Raw genomic sequence first — 19984 nt, 5'->3', positions numbered from 1 at the left:
TATGTGAAAGACGCTGGTGTTGGTTAATGACCCAAATGGCAAGCGCTCAAATTCAGACAAATTGCTGCGTGCTTTCTGCAAAAGGATCACGCCCACTGTTCCTCCTCTTTCCTCTAAATCCAGGCCTGAGCTCTGAGGAATAGGGAATCGGGGGGGCGGGGGAGGGAAGAGGGAGAATATAAGCAAGCAGCTGTGCGTGGGGACTAGAGGAGTGGGAGTGGATTGTTTTCAGAATTGCTAAGTCGAAAGGAACATCCTTGCCTAACGTGGTATTTTAGCTGGGTTAGCCACTCGGGTCAAGCAGCGGAGCACAGTCCCTTATGATAAAAACAAACGGTCATGTCTCTGTCCATTCCTGCTGTAAGTCCCCTAAACGGACATGTATTGAACCTTCAGCGCAGCCTGTTCTGTCAAGGCTGGATTTTACTCCCCTTGTGTTCAGTCCAGGTGACGATGCTGCTTCCGCAGTGGTGTGGGGCTTTGGGTGCCTGCCAGTGGTACCTGCAGTTGTAAAGCACAGGTAGCAAGACGAAGGCTTTTGTTACATTGCTTTTGAAAGCTTCTATTCAGGTATCGCTAACACAGATTCCACCATGGTGAATGCGGCCTTGCAGCAGAAATTAAATTTTTCTTCCCCCTTTGATACTTTGAGCTGCTGACCTTTCTTCCCCATCCCTGAAGTGAGGGAGCGTAGGGGAAGACAGCAGCAAGTATGTCTGCCTAAAGCATGGAAGATCGATGGCTGACATGTCTCCTCCTCCAAGGGGATATATGGTCCCTGCTCTCCATAAGGCGTGAGCCACTCTGCCAGGCGAAGAACCTTTTGTCAGGCATCAGCAGGACCACAGGCTAGCTGTGACAAAAGTGGTCTGAGCACCAGGCTGAGAGCGAAGAATGCTGGAGTTATAATCCCATCTTGGACACTGACTTCCTTTGTTCTTGGGCAGTTCACTTAACTTCCTATTTTATTATTTGCATTGAAGGGCTCACCCGGGTTCAGGCCCTATTATGCTAGGCATGCTACGCCATAAACGAGTTCATGTCCTAAAGAGCTTATAGTCTAAAAGGCAAGATGAGACGAACAAGTGGACAGGAGGAGGAAGGACTAAGTAGTAATAGGATGTTTCTCACTGCGCTTCACGCTTTTTCCATCTGGATAATGGGGCTAGAGCCTCAGAGGTGTTGCAAAGATCAGTTACTTAAGCTAAAATTTTCAATCTTGTGTTCTAAAAGTTAAGTACCCAGATAAGAGGGGCCAGGCTTTCACAGGTGCTGAGCATCCCATTGAAGTCAACAGGAGCTGTAGGTGGGAAATAGAGCAGTTTACTGAGGGGCACAACTTAACACATTCAAGTTAGAAATATAGCAGCTTTTTTTAAAAAAAACCCTGAATTTCTTGCAGTCTCCAGCAGCTTTCACTGGCAAGTCTCTGCCCTGCTCCCACTGCACCTCAGTCCTGATTCGGAGAAGCTACCTCTAGCAATAGTTTCCCTGGGGTATTCAATCTTCTGGCAATCTGTTGAAATTGCTAACAAACAGTGCCAATTGTGATGGTAGTTTCTGTGATGTGAAAAGCTGCCTGCTAGGAATTAGACCAAGACTGTTGAACTCAGGTGCACTAAAGATGCTCATCACCAGAGTATCTGGACTCTTGCATACTCTCTAGATAAACCATGACCCCTGTGAAGTTGGGAGCACCAACTGGACCTTCCGCGCTTGAATCTCTGCCTCTTGAGCGCAAAGAGAATCAAAAAGCATCTTCCTTCATGCAAGTCACAGCAGCTATCAGAAGGTAAACATTTGGATCTGCCAACTTGAGCTAGGTTGGAAGGAGTGAATCTGTAACCTGGAGGCAATAGGTTCTGTATCCTGTTAGCATTCCTTGTGTGCTGGAAGTTAGGTGGTGATAGGTGGTGTGTTTCCAGCAAAAAGCCATGGTTTGCACAGACGTTCTCTGCTCTCTTCACCGGATGATGGTAGTGCGAAATGGCATGGTCTAAGCAGACCCTGAAAACTCCAAGCAGTCATTCAACCAGCAGCAAGAAGGAAATCTTCCCTGGTGACTGAGGGTCTAACCCATGACCTTCTGCAGCATCAGTTAGCTTTTATCTTTTAAAGCATAAGTTCCAAGTCCTTGTGGCTGCAAGGAAAGCTTTCCCAAGGGAAAGGGGGTGTGAACTGATGCCATACTCTCTTTCAGAGCCTGTAGATAGACTGCTCCGTTATCACTGCTGCTGCCCCAGGCTCTGGCAAACAGCAGCTGAATTTAAATGAACCAGATTGGTCAGTTTCACTGCTGGTGTTTAGAACCTGTTGGCGACAATGCCATGGACAAGAATCAGGTCACTTTGTGCTCCTGCTTGGGAGAGTTCTGAGGCGCTGAAGCTAACTTGGGAAGTGGAGTTATCCTGGTGAGGAAGGTGACAAAACAAGTCTGAAGGAGAGAATTAGTGAAGACCTGGCTTGCACCGCATAAAGAAGCCACAGAGCTCTGGATTGTGGAGCAGAGATCCAGCTTTGCTTTTCCAACAGCAAGAAGGGGCCTGTGGACCTTCCTGTTGAGGCATCTATTAGCCAGAGGCTGATATGAGTGTCCCTAAGCAGCCAGTAGGGACAGCGTGCAGGTAAAAAGCACAGCACCCTGCCCTTTCCTGGCAGCTGGATTTGGAAGTGGGCCTGGACCTCACTCGTGGGTGCCCCTCTAGCCCCTTCTTCCTTACCTACTTTTGGCTAGAAGGTTTAGTCCTCTGGCTAGTAGGTGTCTGAACTTTGTCTGAACTTCCTCAGAGCACTGGTTATAACCACTTCTTCCCCCTCCCCAAATCTGAGCGGTGACCTCCTTAGCCATCCGGTCTCCTTCAGCTCTCTACTGTAGTGCCTAGTATTACGCCTGTTTTATCTGCATTCATTCTCTGCTGTGCTGTACCAGGGTGGCAACCCCACAGGAAGCAAAGGTCGCCGCGCTGCAGATGAGCTGCCATGTAACCACTTGAGACTGGGGTAAAGAGGCAGTCTCATCCAACGTGCTAGGAATAGGCTGTGGCACTGGGGACAGGGGGTCTCCTCTGCTGGTGCTTACTGCAGCTTCCCTTGGCTAGAGAGAGCTCTGCTACTTGGAATCCAAAGTTTGGGAGTTCGATTTCATCCGCTCTAGCAGGTGGTTTGTGTTAGCTCCAGCCATCAGAAGGAAATGGATCTGGCAGCTCTACAAGTGACTGGCTCTTAGTGCTCACTTCATGGTCTCTGCCATGAGTGCAGTGTCTCTGCTGCAATGGCTGTAGGGATAGGGTATCTCCCCTCCCTCCCAGGACAGTATTGGTGCTGCTGTGATTCCCCTGAAAGAGTTAACAGGAGACCATGGAGCAGAGCAAGGGGAGGAGTTTCTTATCATGGTGTTTGAAATGTGAGACGGGCCCAGTACAGGAGCCCTTTCATCTCTCCAGAGAACAAGCCTCCCCAGCTCTCTCCAGAACACCTCTTTCCAGGTCTCTGGCAAAATGGGGGAATCTAACGAATTTTATGAGGGTTTTTTTTCTCTCCCCAAAGGAGTCTGATTCTTCCAAAGAAACCCAGGCAAGGAAGAGAACCTGAAGAACCTTAAAGGGTGTGTTATAAAGTGCTGCTTTGGAAGCTTTTTAGGGGTGGGAGGCTCTGACGTGGCTAAAGAAAGTCAGATTTGTGCAGGACTTAGCTTTCAGCTCATGCCACAGCAAAGCACCCTCCGCCGGGTGCATTTCCATGGGCATGTCTCTTGGGTGTGGCTTTCCTGGGATTTCAGAGGAAAGGGGAGGAGCCTGGGTCCCGGGAGCTCTTGATCTCTGGCCAGCACTTGCTAAAGCTAGAGTTTGCCAACGGTGCTGATTTCAAAGTAATTCATTAACCTTGCTCTCCTAGCTGAGGAAGGACCATTGGCCAGGATCATCACTGGCAGGAGTGTACCTAGCTCTGTGAACAGCAAGAGGTTATTGCTGATACTTCCTTCCAGTTTAACTCCACCCATGACAGAGTGAGAATGCTAGTGTAGACAAGGCCTTGGAGTCCATGGAGTTTCACCAGGGAGAGATTTTGCCGAGGACACTGAAACCTGTGATCATGCTCACTACAACTCTACAATCCATTCCTTCCTCAGTCGTTGTTCCTCCGATGTTTCAGTGCAACCTTGGGGAGGAGGGAATCTCTCTTTTCAGATGAGATTTGAAAGTGAGGTCCTGACCACTTGCGGTCACTACAAGTCCATGACTTTCTGTGAGAGTGTCCTAGTTAGTCTGGTTTGGTTAATTACATTCTGCCAACCTACATTCCCTCTGCAGTTCCAATTGGCTACAGTGGTCTGCTGCATTTCCTGACCTCCGGATTGTGTGGCGTTTTGCCCTGTTCTGTTAAACAACTGCTGTGTTTTGCCCTGTTGGTGGTTGCCTTTCAGCGAAGGGGGAAATAATCCCAACATGCCCTTTGCCTACCTTAGCAGGCTGCTGTGAAGTGTCAAATTGCTCCCGCCTCTCCTGAAGCTTGGCTAACATTCAGAGGCCTCAGAGTTGAGCCACACTTTGCTTTGTTTCAGCTTAGCAGTTAATTTTTAGATCTCCCCTGGGTTTTCCTGGGATCCTGCTCTCTTCCAGACAGAGCCGCGTTGGTGCTTAGCAATGACAGGAGGGCCATCACCCAAGCAGAATCAGCTGCTGCTGCCAGGTTGCCAGCTCCTATGCTGAGAACCTGGTGGAGTGAAGAGAAATCCGCCCTCTGCTGTGATCTAGCAGACCTGGGCGGGGAGGTGAAGAGAAACAGACAACCAGCAGTTTAGTGGGGGTGGGGTGGGTAGGAAGAGCCAGAAGTAGCTGCTGCTGACCAGTGTCGTGCATCTATGCTGGATGCTGTTAGAAGCCCCCCTTCCCTGCCCCATAGTTTCCCGCAGTGGGCTCTGTCTCAGCAACTGGGTGTGGAGCTAAGAGGTTCCCTTCAAGGTGAAGGATGGGAGACAGCAGCTGCCTCTAGCAGTGAAAGAAACCTGGCAGTCTGCTACAGAACAGGTTGTTTTAGCTCCTTATGCCATTGACTCAAGGGACGGATCTGATGGGGAACTGACTCCCTTCCCTTCTCCTGATGGTGGAGCCTTGGCTTTAAACTTTCTGGGTGGGTGGGGAGGAACCAGCCTGAGACGTAGCTCTCTAACGACCAAGCCCCTTGGCTGAAAGGCGATCTAGAACACAGTCTTGCTGTAGCTGTCTTTGGGGTCTGAATGAGGACATCCTGCACCAGTTAGCACGCACTGGCAGAATGACTTTCCATCACACTTCACAAACATCAGCTATTCCTTGTGATCCCCCTGGGAATCAGGCAGGCTCTAGCCGCACTGCCCAGATGGGGAGATGAAGGCAGAGTGTTTTCAAGGCCAGAGGAAGAGCTGGTCTCAGAGCTGGGTTAGACATTGGGAATCCTTGACCCCAGTACTCTGTTCAGTCCTGTACTGCTGTCAACGGACCTGCTCCTTAGACTGGCAGTGAAATGGGAGGTCAGACAAAGCTTAGGACTTGAAATAGAAGGCACTGCAGTGACTAGGGGGCCAAGGGTGGTGCTGGGGAACAGGGCTAGTCCAAAAAAATACTTGGTCTCTGCCTTACTGAGCCTACAGGAAGCTGAGCTACAACGGCAAGTCAGCGTTCTGAGTGGGGACAGCACACGCCTTTGGGTTCTGAAATACTCCAGTGTCTCTACTTGTCCAGGACGTGGTAATGACGCTTCTCCACTAATCTTGGGCCATACAAGGGGAAGTGCCCGGGGGGATCCAGGGCAGCCCTGCGTGTGGGCCTTCGGACTGTCAGAATTCCTGCCCTTACCCTAGTGCTCGTATCTTAGCAGAAGGTCCCACAGCCCCGAGTAGGCTAGTTTCTCGTCTGGAGCTCTGGTGCTACCCCACAAGCCCTCCAAGAGCTAAAGGAGGTAACACCAAATGTTGTGGGGAAGGAGGAGAGCCTGCAAATGGCGGCTAAATCTCCACTGGTGGCTAGTTTGGAACCTGATTCTGTAAATGGATACGGAGAATTAAATCCAGGCCTACTGGAACGCCAATTTGTGCGTACAATAGGGCTGACAGAGCTTAGAGTAAATCTCTCTGGTCTTCCCATCACCATGGCGTTCACCACCCGCTCCCTACGTCAACAGTGGTGAGACACATTTAACCTAGAACCCCCGCTCTCTGCATAACTTAGCGTGCCCAGCAAAGATTAATGGGCTCTCCTGGGAGCCAAGATGGGATTCAGCAGACCGCCTGGCAGTGGTTTTCTTTAGAATCAGCTGTTCTGCAGATTTTGCTTCCCCTACGTTGTGTCTTGTCTATTTAGACCGAAGCTACTGTCTACTACTGTCTTTATCCAGCCCTAAGCACAATGGGACTCTGATATTGGTCGGTATCTAGACACTACTGTAATAAAATTGATTACGCCACAGAGAGAACGGCTTGGGGAGGTGAAATAAACACGCTGTAGAACTTTGAGTGGCTTTCAGCTGAGACGTAAACTTCAGGCCTCTCTCAGACAACATAGGTCCAAGGCATTTTTTAATTGGTATCTGAGCTGTTTCAACTCGGGGACTTAGGTCCTCAGAATCCTCTAAGGAAGCTTGAAACGTGCTAAATAAACATCTGGCAGGGGTCTGGAAGCCAGGAGACCTGGGGTGTATTTGGCTGTATCACAGCAGAACCACTTAACCTCTGCCTTCCTGCCAGTGAATTGGGATGCTGTCTTACCACTTCTGTAAACTGTGCGGAGATACTTGGAGGAAAGGGGCCGTAGAAGCAGAGTCGCCTTTCATTAGTTCCTCCCTTATCCGAATCAATGTCCGGTGCTGGGTGTACATGAATCTGCATGTTCCATTCAGGCTTTAACTGCTTTTTTTTTTTTCTTGGCCCTTGTAGGTTTGGAGGGTAACCTGGCAGCGTCACAAAGATGTCTCTTCATGCTACGAGGGCCAGTGCTCTCCTAGCCTGGGTAAAGTGTCCATGCCTTACTTTTGCCTGCCTGCCATGTCATATGAGTGGATAGGCTCTTCTCCAGTTGGTGCAAGGCCTTCTTAATTGCTCCTGCTTCTTTGAGCATGCACTTATCCCTCGGGATGTGGGTAGGGAGCCATGGAATGGGGAACTTCTTCTGCAGCACTGAGCAGGGATCAACCATCAGAGTGAATGCAGTTGGGTGGGCACTGGTTTGTGTTGTAACCTTCTGACCTGCTCTGTGTAAGGCTCTGAGTTCTACAGATTTTACCGGGCGGTAGGTGAGGGGACGTTTGCTCACAATTCCTGTTGATGAGTACAGTAGCTACTCGCTTAACATTGTAATTCTGTTCCTGAAAAATGCTACTTTAAGCAAAACGATGTTAAGCGAATCCAATTTCCCCCTAAGAATTAATGTAAATAGAGGGGATTAGTTTCCAAGGAAATTTTTTTGCCAGAAGCAATTTAATACTGTACACAGCAATGATGGTGAAGCTTGGTTGAGGTAGTGAAGTCGGAGGGTGGGATATTTCCCAGGGAATGCCTTGCTGCTAAATGACGAACTAGCCCTTGGCTGAGCCCTCAAGGGTTAACATGTTGTTAATGTAGCCTCACACTCTACAACGCAGCAGGAATGGAGGGAGGGGAGACAGCATGGCAGAGAGAGACAGACACACACACCGTGTGTGTGAGAGAGAGATGCGCATTGCCCCTTTAAGTACGCTGACCCCACTCTGAGTACACTACCTTTTTAAGTAGATAAGCAAGTTGAGACAGCAGCTGCTGCCAGCAAGCTCCCTCTGTCCTGAGCCCTGTTGTGTCCGTCCCCACCGCGTTGTGGAGATGGGGTAAAGGAGCGGGGGGCAGGGGGACATCCTGACATTAGCACCCTTCTTTCTCCCCCCCACCTCTCCCTGCACAGCAAGCAGGAGGATCCCGGGAGCAGTTCCAAGGCAGAGGGCAGGAGCAGCACAGGGCAGTGCGGGGAGGGACAGCTGAACTGCTGGCAATTGGTGGCCTGCTGGGCAGCTGCTGCAAGGGAACTTAGGAGAGCTGATGGGGGGGCTGCCGACTCACCCTGGTTCTAAACCCCCACCAGCTCGCTCCAACAGGGTGCTCTTTCTGCAAGCAGTGGACAAAGCAGGCGGCTGCCAAACGACGACGTTAGAAGGGAGCACTGCACAACTTTAAACGAGCATGTTCCCTCACTGATCAGCAACATGGCAACGAAACAACGTTAACCAGAACAGCGTTAAGTGAGAAGTAACTGTAACGGGGAACGCTGTGCCCAGTCAGTCCCGCCTTGGAAACTTGCCCTGAAACCAGTGCAGGGGCCATGAGTCTAGTGGCTAAAGCACAGCTGGAGGCCAGAAGGGACTTGCACTGGAGTTTTTTTTATTGACGCTACCCTATCCGGTCAGTCTAGTTGTAAATGAGGTAGAATGTCCTTGGCGAACTTTATGCTGCCTCTGAGCTTCTCTGGGGAAATGCATTATGAATGAGGCCCATGCTAATGTCTTGTCTTTGGCTGTGTGACTATCTTGTCATAGGGTGCAGGAGTCGTACTGGGCATACAGTCCACGATGGTGGTTGGGGGGTAGATTCAGGGCTTGAACTGGACCAGCTCCTGCGGTAGGATCTAAGCTTTCAAGGCCAAGGTCACCCAGTCAGTCACTGGCAGAGCTGGGTGATATGTGCTTGCTAGTGGGTTCCTAGTTTTTGACTGTTCTGTCCTGTCCTGTCTCCAGGTGAACAGCCTGAAGGTCGACAGTCCCCTGAGTGCTCTGTCACAGCTCCAGGACTGCTGTGTCTTCCTCAAGATCATCGACAAAGTGTGAGTTGAAGCAACTACGGAGTTTCCCTTCAAACTGCCATGCTGGTCTCTAACCAAGAATTAGAGGGTTTTAGGCTGCCACCCATCACCATAATATCTGAGCACTAAGCCTGTCTGCCGTGGGAAAGGGCAATGGGTCCTGAGTCTGCTTATCAGCTGGGGAGCATTAGGAAGAGTCCTTTGAAGGTCTGATGGGAAAGGTGTGGCTGTTACCCTGGTTCCTTTGTGCAATGTGCTCTCAAGTCCCTCGTTCTGCTGCCTGTTTGCTTTTCATTCACAGTAGTTTTTCCTGGTTGCAATTCCAGCTGCCCCAGCATTGAGGCACCTCCCCCACAGTAGGAGAGTCTGAATCGCCTGCACCTTGGTTCCTTAGATTATTACAAATCCAATCCCTTCTAAAATGGAGTCTGTCGCCATGCTAACAAACCCTGTGAAGATGCAGCTCTGCCCTGGGAAGCAGAATGACACGGGGGTGGGAGGGGTGGGGGCCCTCAGTGCTGACTGTGCTTCCAATACTTTGGCATCAATCCTCTTGGTGTCCGCTCTTCACAAAATGATCACTCCATGTTTGACTTCTTCGCCCTCCCTCAAGAGAGACCTGCACAACACCTTCAGCAGACGAGCCTGGGAGCTTAAATTCTGAACTTTGCTAGACACTAAACATTATGGACTCAATAAAGGCACTGGATTTATGTCTCATTACAACAATCCGTAATTCACTAAACCCCCCCCCCCCCTTTGTCCTAGACTGCAGAGGAGTTAACTGTTCACTTCACCTGGAATGGTCTCTTGCAACATGTGTTAACTCTTTATGCTTAACAATCTGTTCCACCTTGTATTTAGCCGTGACACTCTGAGTGCCTTTCCCAGACCTGAAGAAGAGCTCTGTATAAGCTCAATAGCTTTTCTCTCTCGCCAACAGCTGTTGGTCTCCCCACCTTGTCTCTCTAATATCCTGTGACCGACACAGTTCCACCAACACAGCAAACGGAGTAAAAGGTGGCTTTTCTAACTGGCAGCCCCGCAGGTTCCCCTGGAATCCAGCAGGCTTCTTTTCTTTCCTTCCTTTCTTTCTCAGACACTGTGATCCGTAGTTAAGGTTCTGCCGGCCAAATCCTGCCTAAAGTGACACCTGTGCAGCGTAGTTGCCTTCATCAGGGCCACACAGGTGTAACCAAGGATAGAATTTGGTCCTGCAGTTGGGACTCTGGTAGCTCCTCTAATGATGCACCATCCATAGTAGAGTCCAGTTCACCCTCCTGTAGCTGTTGGCTCTGAAGGGCTAATGGGAGTGTTTTTCCCACAAGGGCACTCCACCTTTACCCTTCCATGCGCTCAAGGCGTAAGCCTGTTAATTTTGGCACCCCCACCCTTTCCCAGGTCCTAGGGCTCCGAGCAAAAGCCACACGCCTTTACCCAGTTCCTAGGGCTCAGGACCTAATCTTCTACAGGTTTGCAAGGCCTTTTGCCAGTGAAAGAGCTTTACCCAGTAATATTCTTAACCTCTATTTATTAACAGTTACCAAAATAGAATACACACACTAAGCGTACAGTGCTCACCACTCCCAACAAGGCAGACCAACTTTTCCTGGTGGCCAGTCAGGATCAGGTTGTCCAGGGCTCCTCCAGCTTCTGTATGGTATGGTTAGCAGGGTGTTGAGGTCTGGCAGCTCTGATCTTGGGCCGTGTCCTGGAGTTAGGTTCCAAAGAGCTTCCTTCTGGACCCCAGTTTATATAGTGAAACTTGAGGTTTAAAATGATTGGTTAAGGCATAGCTAAGCAGGACTCAAGAACTACAATGTAATTCTTTGATCAATCCTAAAATCCTGTGAAACAATTCTTTACCCAGTCGTGCAAAATTAGCTATGCAACAGCCAAACAACCAAAGAACCAGACAGATAAACAATAGAGAAATAGGGACCGTATAGGGAAAACAAAGTATACATTTCACAACCACGACTGTCGATAAGTGATTCCTTGCCAGACAGTTGAAGATCTGTTTCTTTATCTGGTGTTGGTGGGTAGTATTAGGACAGGATCGCCGCCTTAACAGCCCGAGATTCACATTGTTTTGATGCAGTTGTGATGGACTGTGAGGATCAGCCTTTTACTTCTTAGCTGGTGGCTGCTGCTGTCCTAATGTGGCTGCAGAGAAAGGCCTCCGAAGTGTGTGAAAGCTGCTAAACTCATTCTACTTGCTGAAATGGACACGGGTGAGGCTGGAATAGCACAGAGCAGCTCTGTGCAGTAAATAGGAGCCGTGTCCCATAGACACTCCTTATTCTGAGCTGCACCATTCCAAGGCTGGGAGCTCCAGTGTCAATGCTACGTGGAAGGGAATAACTTGGGGAAGCCTTGGCAGTGGTGAGGCTGTTCTCCTCCCAGTGCCTGCGTTGCTGCCCCCTGAAAATGTCAGGCTTGCTTCTGTGTATCTATGCAGGATTGGTAAATCCCCCCTATCGCAAAGGGCTCTATTCATTTCCATAAGTGAGGGGTGCAGAGGCCTGTGGGGGAGGAAGTGGTGTTACTTTGGGGAATGGGTTTGTACGAGTAGCTCTTTTGGGAGCAATGTTCATTGGCTGCGAGTTGGAGTGATCGTGTCAAACCTAATGGAAGCTGGAATAGTAGAACTGAGCGTGCTCCAGGATTGAGTTCTATGTCATTATTGAACTACAAAGGAGTCCCTGGTAGGAGAGTGTGTAGTGAGACTCATTCACATTCAACCATTGCACTGCATTTCAAATCCTTCCTTCAGGAGTCTTTGTGGAAGCCTGTGATCTATAATTATCTCTCATACTGCATAAGGAGAGCCCACTCTGGAGCTGGGATTTGATTGTGTCCTGCAGGGGATATATTTAGTCAGCCCTGGTTAATCTCCTTCATCTGCTTTCTAACTCATCTTAACAAAGCAGCGCAAGGATCATGGGCTGTATGTACTGACTGGGCCTGGCTGTAGGGGATCATAAAGGGAAGGTGTTGTGGGACCTGCTAATCTGCAGGTGAACTCACTGAAGTATGAGGAGACTCATTTGAAAATCCCAAAGTGCTGAAGCTCCACATGCAAATTACAAAATTTCAAACACAATATCAGCGTCCAACATTCTTCTTCCCTATCGGCCAAGCCCCTGAGTTCAAGGACCTCGGGTTTCCCCTGCAAAGGCAGAGGATGTCAGACAAACCCGACACTAGCAAGGGTTGCACGCATGTGAGCAATTTGAGCAGGAGCTAATGCTCTTGTAGGGGAAACGTGGCATCTTGAACCGGGCCTTGGCAGTTAACTCCCAATTCCCCATTAAAATTTGGTGCAACTTAAAATGCAACTGTCTAAGACTGAACTCAGACTTGGTGTAAGAGTGCATTTCTGCTGACTCCTACTGGTGTATGCAGATGCATTTCCATGTCAGAATTTGGCCCGTAATCTGTTCATGTTTGGGTTCTTAACATAAACCTCCTTTAAAGCACCAGAACGGTCAGACCCATGTGAAAAGCTCTGAGCCACTAGCTCTAGCAGAGCTGTGTGCCCCAAGTAGGGACACTTGAAAAGTTTTCCAGGGAGCAAGAGGCACTTTCCAAACTAGATCCTATTGTGGAGCTGCGTCCAAATGGCGCTAAACGGCAAGCTGCTTGCCACCAGGTTAGAAAGAGCTGAGGGGTAAATCCACTACCTCATTAATTTAGTGAAGAAATATATATTTGAGAGCTCCCTCTGCTGGCTCGTCAGCAGCAGTAACATTAATTCCCGGAGCTGTGCTGTCTGGCTGGTTCACAAATAAGGAAATAAACAAAACTACAGTTAATGTCAAGTTCCTGCACAAACAGGGAGGGGCGGATCTGTGTTTACCAGTTGGACCTAGTTGGAATCTGGGGTGGCGGTTGAGAAGCATGTGTGTTTCATGGAGGTTGTAGGTGGTAAAGGGCTCCAGCCATTGTCAGGGTCTGTAACCTGCATGATGTGGGTGCACTGCCCCAATCCTTGCAGGGACTCTCCAATCTTGGCTAGGCTTGTTACTTGAGCTGGCACAGGAAACAGGCTAGGCTTGTGGTCTATTGCATAGCAGCCAGCCTGTCTGTAATAAAGCAACACACCCCGTATAAGCAGCATCTGCCTCCCTTGAGCCCTGAGTATTAAAGTAACCCGTGTGCACTCTTTCAGCCATGGCTCTGAAGAGGGACAGTCTGTTCTGCAGCAGCCCTTGCCGGAGAGGATCGAGTTCATCCAGAGCTTTCTACAGAGTAAGAATCTCGCAGCTGTGTCTGAGCTCACCACCTCCCCTGCACATTCTACCCCTGTGCTTGTGGCCTAATTCCAGGTTCTTAGAGGTAGGATAGGTCAGGGTCATCAGTGTGGCCTGGGCCCTTTGGATGTAAGCAGTGCTACCCTGAATCCATGGCACCAAGCAGCAGCGCTTCTTGCGGGCACCTGCGAATACACACCCTAGAGGCATCCTGCTGGGCAGGCTCCCAGAGGCCAGGGTGATGGTGTGCTCCAATGGCCAGTGCCAAACACGAGGTGCCAGTGTTTGGTGTTCTAATGCCAACTGGCCCACTGATTGGCTGGCCCTTTGGGACACGTCAGTGACCTCCTTGTGCCTCAGCCAAACCCAGCTGGAAACCCTGTGCCGGCTAGCTGCTGAGCTGAATCTCCGCAGGGGAAGTGGGGACTGAGCTCAGAGTTGATGGTTTGCGGGGAGCTGGTGGTAGAAGACTAAAGGGAACAGAGGGATCCCAAAGGTGGTGCGGGGGACTTTAATTGGAGGAGTGGGTTGCAGGAAGCACACTAAAGGATGAAGCAGAGGGATTTTTGGCAGGGGATGGCCGGGTTACCGTTGCTCTAGATAGGAGGCCTGGCTCTGTCAGTGAGCCTGCTGCCATGTTTCACGCTGCCTATGGAGCGAAGGCAGAGATTCCCTTTTCCCGGGGTTTCAGCTCCGTGGTGCCTTGCTTACACTGCCCCTCGCTCTAATGGTGGGTGAGCAGGGGTTGGGGTGGGAGGTTGGCCCACAGTGGCTTTGGAAACGGAAGATGAGGGAGGAGACCCGAGGTCCGGTCTAGTCCATCCTCCAGGGGTCAGTGCAAGGATGTGTGCCTAGAACTCTCTGGATTCTCGTTGCAGAGCACTGCAAGCACAAGTCAACCACGGAAAGCCCCGTGTCCATACCAAAACTCTTGGAGGGAGAGGAGCTGGAGCTGGCCAAGGTACCTGTCTTTTCACCTGCACCAGCACTCAGTAAAGACAGGCCTATCCGGGGATGGCAAGTCTTACGGGACCTTCGGCGTCACAGCCATCCTATCTAAACTAAGTCCTAACGGGGACCCAGTAGCCCCCTGAAGAATGTATGCACTCCAAGGGGCACAGAGCACAAGGTGGAGGTTCCAGTGCACTGGGGAGTTCCTGGTTGGAGAGGAACAGCTTAGCATTTCCTTCCCCTCCCAGAGCCACTCTATGAAGGGCATCTCAACCCGCCCCTTGTTCAAGAGCGCTTGGGGTATGAATCTTAGCGGGATTGAGAACTCTGGTCAGGGGATCCTGCCAGGTGCCCCCGAGCAAAGGGGTGAGTATCTCTGGCGTCTCCAGACACATCTCTCCCAGCAGCCTAGTAAAGGCAGCACTGCTGTGATAGTGGAATGACTCTGCATTTGAACGTGTGATTTGTGAGGCTTGTTTCCCCTTTGTGACGCTGCAGTGTCTGTTTGCAGGTGACCATGCTGCTCCTGTACCATGCCTCCATGAGCACCAAAAGCCCCAGGGACTGGAACGAGTTTGAGTACAAAATCCAGGTAGCCCTCGCCAGCTGCATTCAGACCCCCGCTGTAGGCTTTTGCGTGATGTCCTCCTTCCTCTGCTACTATCTGGTTCCCGGTTGGGTTCTCCCCCCAGCCACTGCCCAAGCAATGGGCGTGAAAGGGGGGAAGCATCCTCCCATCTGGGCTTGCCATGTAAGCTGAGAAGGATGGCCTTGTGGCTAAGGCTTGGGGTTCTATTCCTATCTCTGCCATTGAGTTGCAGTGTGACCTTGGGTGAGTCACTTCACCTTGGTTCCATCATCTGGAAAATGGGGCTAATAATGACCTGCCTCACTGAGGTGTTCAGATGGATGGACTCAAGGGAGGAATCTTTCTCCTTCTCCCCTTCCAGTGGATCCACAAACCCCTGCTGTTGGTGGATAGACTTGGAGATGGACTTTGTGTTTCAATGCACGGAGAAAGACCCCCTCAGATCTGACCAGGCTTTAACTTCTGGGTCACAGTGTCAGCTCCCCAATACTTCCCCTTCCCAGCACAACAGATTGGGGTATGGGGAGCTGGCATCCTACTGAACTGCCTTCCCAGTGCTTTCACAGTCGCTAAGCAACAGCTGCTCCTTTTGAGGACGGGGCTGCAGCCACAGCATATCTGCTAACACTGATGGGTCTGTGTCTCAGGCTGAGCTGGCGACCGTCCTCAAGTTTGTGCTTGACAACGAAGAGAGCCTGAATGAGAACCTGGAGCTCTTCCTGCAGAAGAAAGGTGAGTGCTTTGTGTACGAAGGGTTAACAGCAATGAATCATTCAGGCTGGCTTGGATGGAGTCACGTAACACAAAATAGCATGCATTGCTGGCACGAAACCTTAATAAGCAGCCAAGCCCTGGGTAGGGGGCAGTAGTCCTTGGACGTAATGTCAACACCACGCTGGCCTATCTCCAGAGCCTCAATAAGTCTGAAGGTTAATAGAAAGTGATTGGCCTTGATGATGATAGCAGCGAGAACCATTCCTGAATGCCCCAAGCCTTTGGCACCTTCCTCCCCGAATGTAACCCCCTATGTTAATACTGTTGCTTCTAGTCAGTACGGGAAATGTTTTCTAGCAGGATAAAACCTGACGTGCTGAAACTGACGAGCTGCTGCAGTTCAAGAGTGAAGTAGCTGCAGTGCAGACTTCCCCAAATGGTTCTGATGCAAGCCCGTGACGCAAGACGGAGCCCTGAGATGGCAGGATCTGCCGTGCATAGTCACGACTCCCTGTCTGCGCTCTGTTCTAGTGACCTCTCCTTCCCCGGGGTCTTGCACTGATGCATAATGCTTTTACGGGGCCTTTCCTCTCAGGGAGAGCGTCTGTCCTTGTGCTGCAGCAGTGCAGGTCACAGCTACCAAATCTTCAGAGAAGTGGCGCTGTCTGTATTTCCAAAACCAGAGCTCCTGGCTGCCACAATAACAGGCAATATAGAAATCACTGACCCAGCGAAGCGCTGGGCCTCTTGCCGGCTCTGAAAAGACTAGACTAGTCTGCACGACCACCTCATGTTCTGGTGGATGCCAACCGTTTCACAAACAGCACAACATACAGTGTGTCTAAAAGGCAGCCACCTCTGGGGAGGTAGCTAGGCGGGATGCCCACAGCACAGTAGTGGGGGAAGGGGACGTTTTGCCTCAGCCACCAAAGCAGGCAGGGCAAACCCCTTCCTCTTGGATTTCCATGTAGAGCGACAAGACCACGTGGGGAGGAGGGGTTTAAGGCCTTATCTGGAAACCCCACAGTAACCTGTTTGGAAAGATGAAGGTTTGGGCTGACCTGTGGTTCCTAGAAACGTAGATATTTCAAACCTGAGGCTTTATGCTTCAAAGCCATCCCCTCTGGCACTACAGCCGGCAACTCAGGGTCTCACGTTTGCTCCCCCAGTGCCGCTTTCATCCTCCAGCATCTCCAGCATGAGCTCCGAGGAGCAGTCCCCCGTGTTCTCCCGCCAGCACAAGCGAGAGGTGCGCTTCCTGGAGCTGCAGAAGATCGCCTCCTCATCCAGCATGAACAAGTATGTTCTCCGCCTTCCTGGGGAGACTGGCTTTCAAGGGGGTAGCCCAGCTTTAATGGCGTCCTGGGGCACTAGGGCAGGGTGCTCAGCAGATTAAAAACTCCTTCCTGAGAGGTGGGCCTCGGAACAGTCATTGCCAGATCAGCTCAAACCACTCGTCCGTTTAGCCCGGTGTCCTGTCGCTGATAGCCAGTGAACAAAGCACATCCCCCTGAAGCAGCAAGTTCTGAGAGTCTGATCAGCCTGCCCCCATGGCAAATGCCAGTCTGCAGCATCTTGTGAAAGGCTGGGAGAGCAGCGAAGATCAGAGGCAGCCCAGCGAGAACTAAGCTAAAATCTCTCTCACCCTGGTGACTCTGACTACAGTATAAAGGGATATGGAAGGGACTTGTCCTGGACTGGAAGGTATTCCTGCACACACCCCAGGCCTGAGCCCCGTTCAGTGAGTGGGGCTGAAGTACAGGTCCTCCTTTTCACACTGGTGTACAGTACTAAGTGGTCACTGTGAAAGCCATCGTTACCATCACAGGTCTGAGATTCTGATAAGGCAGAGGTGGGCAAACTACGGCCCGCAGGCCGCATCCGGCCAGGCCCATGAGCACCCGGCTAGGGAGGCTAGCCCCTGGCCCCTCCCCTGCTGTCCCCCCTCCCCCACAGCCTCACCTCACTGCACCACCAGCGCGCTCTGGCCCGCCGCACAGCGCATGCGGCATGGCTGGCTCCGGCTGGGCGGCGGGGCTGCCAGTCCTGCCGCTCTGAGCAGCATGGCAAGGGGCGGGGGGTGTTAGATAAGGGGCAGTCAGGGGCAGGGGACGGAGGACAGGTGTGGGAGTCCCGGGGGGGCTATCAGGGGGCGGGGGTGTGGATGGGGACGGGGCAGGGGGCGGTTGGATAGGGGGTAGGGGTCCTGGGAGGGGGGGTTGGAGGTTCTGAGGGGGGCAGTCAGGGGGCGGGAAGTGGGGCGGGGCAGGCTGTTTGGCGAGGCACAGCCTTCCCTACCCGGCCCTCTGTACAGTTTTGCAACGCCGAAGTGGCCCTCGAGCCAAAAAATTTGCCCACCCCTGTGCTAAGGAGTAAGCGTGAGGGACTGCTCCGCCTTCTCTGGCCTGTGGTATCCTGTGTTGTATGGCTGGTGCTTTCTTTACAGCTTCCTTCCTGGCTCGCCCGCCTCCCCCATGGGCGACATCATGCAGACCCCGCAGTTCCAGCTGAGGCGGCTGAAGAAGCAGCTGGCAGACGAGAGGGAAAACCGGGATGAGCTGGAGCTGGAACTGACCGAGAACCGCAAACTCATCACAGAGAAGGGTCCGTAGCTATCGGCGTAATCTGGGGAATCGGGGGGGATCTGGCTGACAGTGTATATTGGAGCACCCTCTTCCTGCTGCAAGTACTGCCCAGCCCACGGTCTTGATGCCATGGATCGGTCTTGTTTGGAGGCTGAAGGCTTGCAAGTCTTGGGCATCTCTGCTCTCCAGTGTTGGAAGGGAGCCCTAGAGGGCTACCCAGTCCCTTTCTGTACATGGTGGCTACACTGTCTGTTCCAGGAGCAGGCCCCAGTGGTGCTGGCTGTTTGTCAGGAGCCCATTGAACCTGCCTGTGCAGACCGTCAGTACGGCCAATGGAGCAGGCACGTATTGGAGAGGACGTGGTGTGACGCTTCCCGAGGGTACTCAGCGTTGCGAGGCCTTGCCGCCTCTTACCACCTGCCCTTCGCGTGAGGAAGCCTGTCTGTGCCTGCTGTGGGTCAAGCTTTTCAACTCCACTGGCCACAGGCAACACTAGCATTATCTGGGTGCTGCAGGCCCCGCTGTCACTTTGCAGGTTAGCAAGAGGCACCCTCAAGCCCTCTGAGCGTTTCCCCAGCCCTTGTTCCACTATATGCTCACGGCATTTACAGGTTCGCTGCTTCCAAAGTGCACCTCTGATCACCACTCCACTTAATACAACGCACTTGGTTTCTAGCGAAATCGAGTATAAATTTGTTTTAACAAAGCATGGAGATGCAAGCCAGTAGCAAGGAGAAGTATTGGAAACAAATGATTACGTATAAAATAAATCATAACATGCATTCTAGAGCTTAGACTTCATTAACAAGATATCCTTAGCATTAATCAAATATAGCTCATCCCCCAAATCCTTGCAATGTTGTACAGCCTGGCTGGCTGTGACTCCCTTTTCATGAAGCAAACACGCTAACCATTTCCCTCCTCAGTAGAGGATCCTGTGTCTCCTTGCATTCCCTGATATACCCTAACCATCCTTTGTTTTTTGTCACAAACAGCACGACACTCGCTGATCTTTTTTTTTTTTTTTTCTTGTGGGATTTGCAATCTTTCAACCAGTATCCAGTTTAGTATGCAAACAGGTCTCCATTATAAGACATACTGTATGCATGTGGCCAGACACAGAGATAAGCATCTGTTGCCTCCTACCTGAAAAAAACCTGTCTGAGGTTTATCACCTGCCTGGTGGACAGGATTTTAAGAATATACTTTTCAGTCTAGATCCATAACTCCTTAAATATTATCCATAGAGACCTCACATGCCACCCTTTGGTGCACTGTTACGCGTATATCTGACCCAGGGGATCCCTGTAAAAACCCTCTGCCAGTTGGTTCCAAGGGATCCAGTGGTCAAATGCGGGTTCTCCCCTTCCAAGCTCTGACCAGAGCAAATAGGTGACACTGCACCGTCTGTATTTGAAATGAGCTCAATATCTTGGCAGCTTTCCCTGTTGGCTACGTGGGCTCTGTATGATGATGGTTCCCTTCGCTATGTTACCAGCAACAAAAAGCTGCTCCAGCACAGCCATGTACGTAATCCGACTCCTCCTGAGTATGGGAGTCAAGTAGCAGCTGCAGGCCATGCTCAGGGCACCCCTGTCCTGAGTCTCCTCCTGGTATGATCAGTGCTGGTATGATCAGTGCTTGTCATTTAGGCTTCCAACCGGCTAGTAACAGCTGCTTCTCTTCCTCTTCCCCAGAGACTCAAATCACCATGATGCAGCAACGGATAGACCGCCTAACTCTTCTCAATGAGAGACAAGCTGCTGATCAGCTGGAGCCAAAGCAGCTGGAAGAGCTGCAGGAAAAGAATGAAAGGTAACTCCTCCGAAGTAGCTTCTTTCTACTAGGGCTCCTGCTAGGTTGGTGTCCAGGGTTTGTGGGTCCCTCAGATAGGTGCTGCCTATCATTTATGTAATGCATGAGCCAAGAGCGATTAGAAAACGTCGCCCGACACCTTACTCTGCATCCTCTGCTATGGCAGATACCAGGGAGGAGGTGGATCTCTGCCACTGTGTATTTTTAGTGTGTCTGTTCCTTGGACTGCTCATGAGCACCCCCGCATACATGTGTTGTAATCAGACTCATGCTGAA

The 19984-nt window shown here is 51.1% G+C and overlaps 1 protein-coding gene across 6 annotated transcripts in view; it reads left to right on the top strand.

The window, feature by feature from the left end:
- Positions 1-19984, top strand: part of NUMA1 (nuclear mitotic apparatus protein 1) — a 60215-nt gene that overhangs the window by 16537 nt on the left and 23694 nt on the right. For all 6 annotated transcript variants that reach the window (XM_077829630.1, XM_077829476.1, XM_077829552.1 and 3 more), the window contains 9 exons: positions 6911-6983; positions 8734-8819; positions 12973-13052; positions 13933-14015; positions 14517-14597; positions 15242-15326; positions 16478-16607; positions 17755-17912; positions 19591-19708. In XM_077829630.1, coding sequence (XP_077685756.1) covers positions 6942-6983; positions 8734-8819; positions 12973-13052; positions 13933-14015; positions 14517-14597; positions 15242-15326; positions 16478-16607; positions 17755-17912; positions 19591-19708 — 863 coding nt within the window. In that variant the 5' untranslated portion in view covers positions 6911-6941. The remainder of the gene's footprint in view (positions 1-6910; positions 6984-8733; positions 8820-12972; positions 13053-13932; positions 14016-14516; positions 14598-15241; positions 15327-16477; positions 16608-17754; positions 17913-19590; positions 19709-19984) is intronic.

The sequence above is a fragment of the Eretmochelys imbricata genome, chromosome 1 (genome assembly GCF_965152235.1).
Source record: "Eretmochelys imbricata isolate rEreImb1 chromosome 1, rEreImb1.hap1, whole genome shotgun sequence".
NCBI lineage: Eukaryota > Metazoa > Chordata > Testudines > Cheloniidae > Eretmochelys > Eretmochelys imbricata.
Note: the sequence above shows the minus strand (reverse complement) of the source record. Positions and strands in the feature narration are given on the sequence as shown.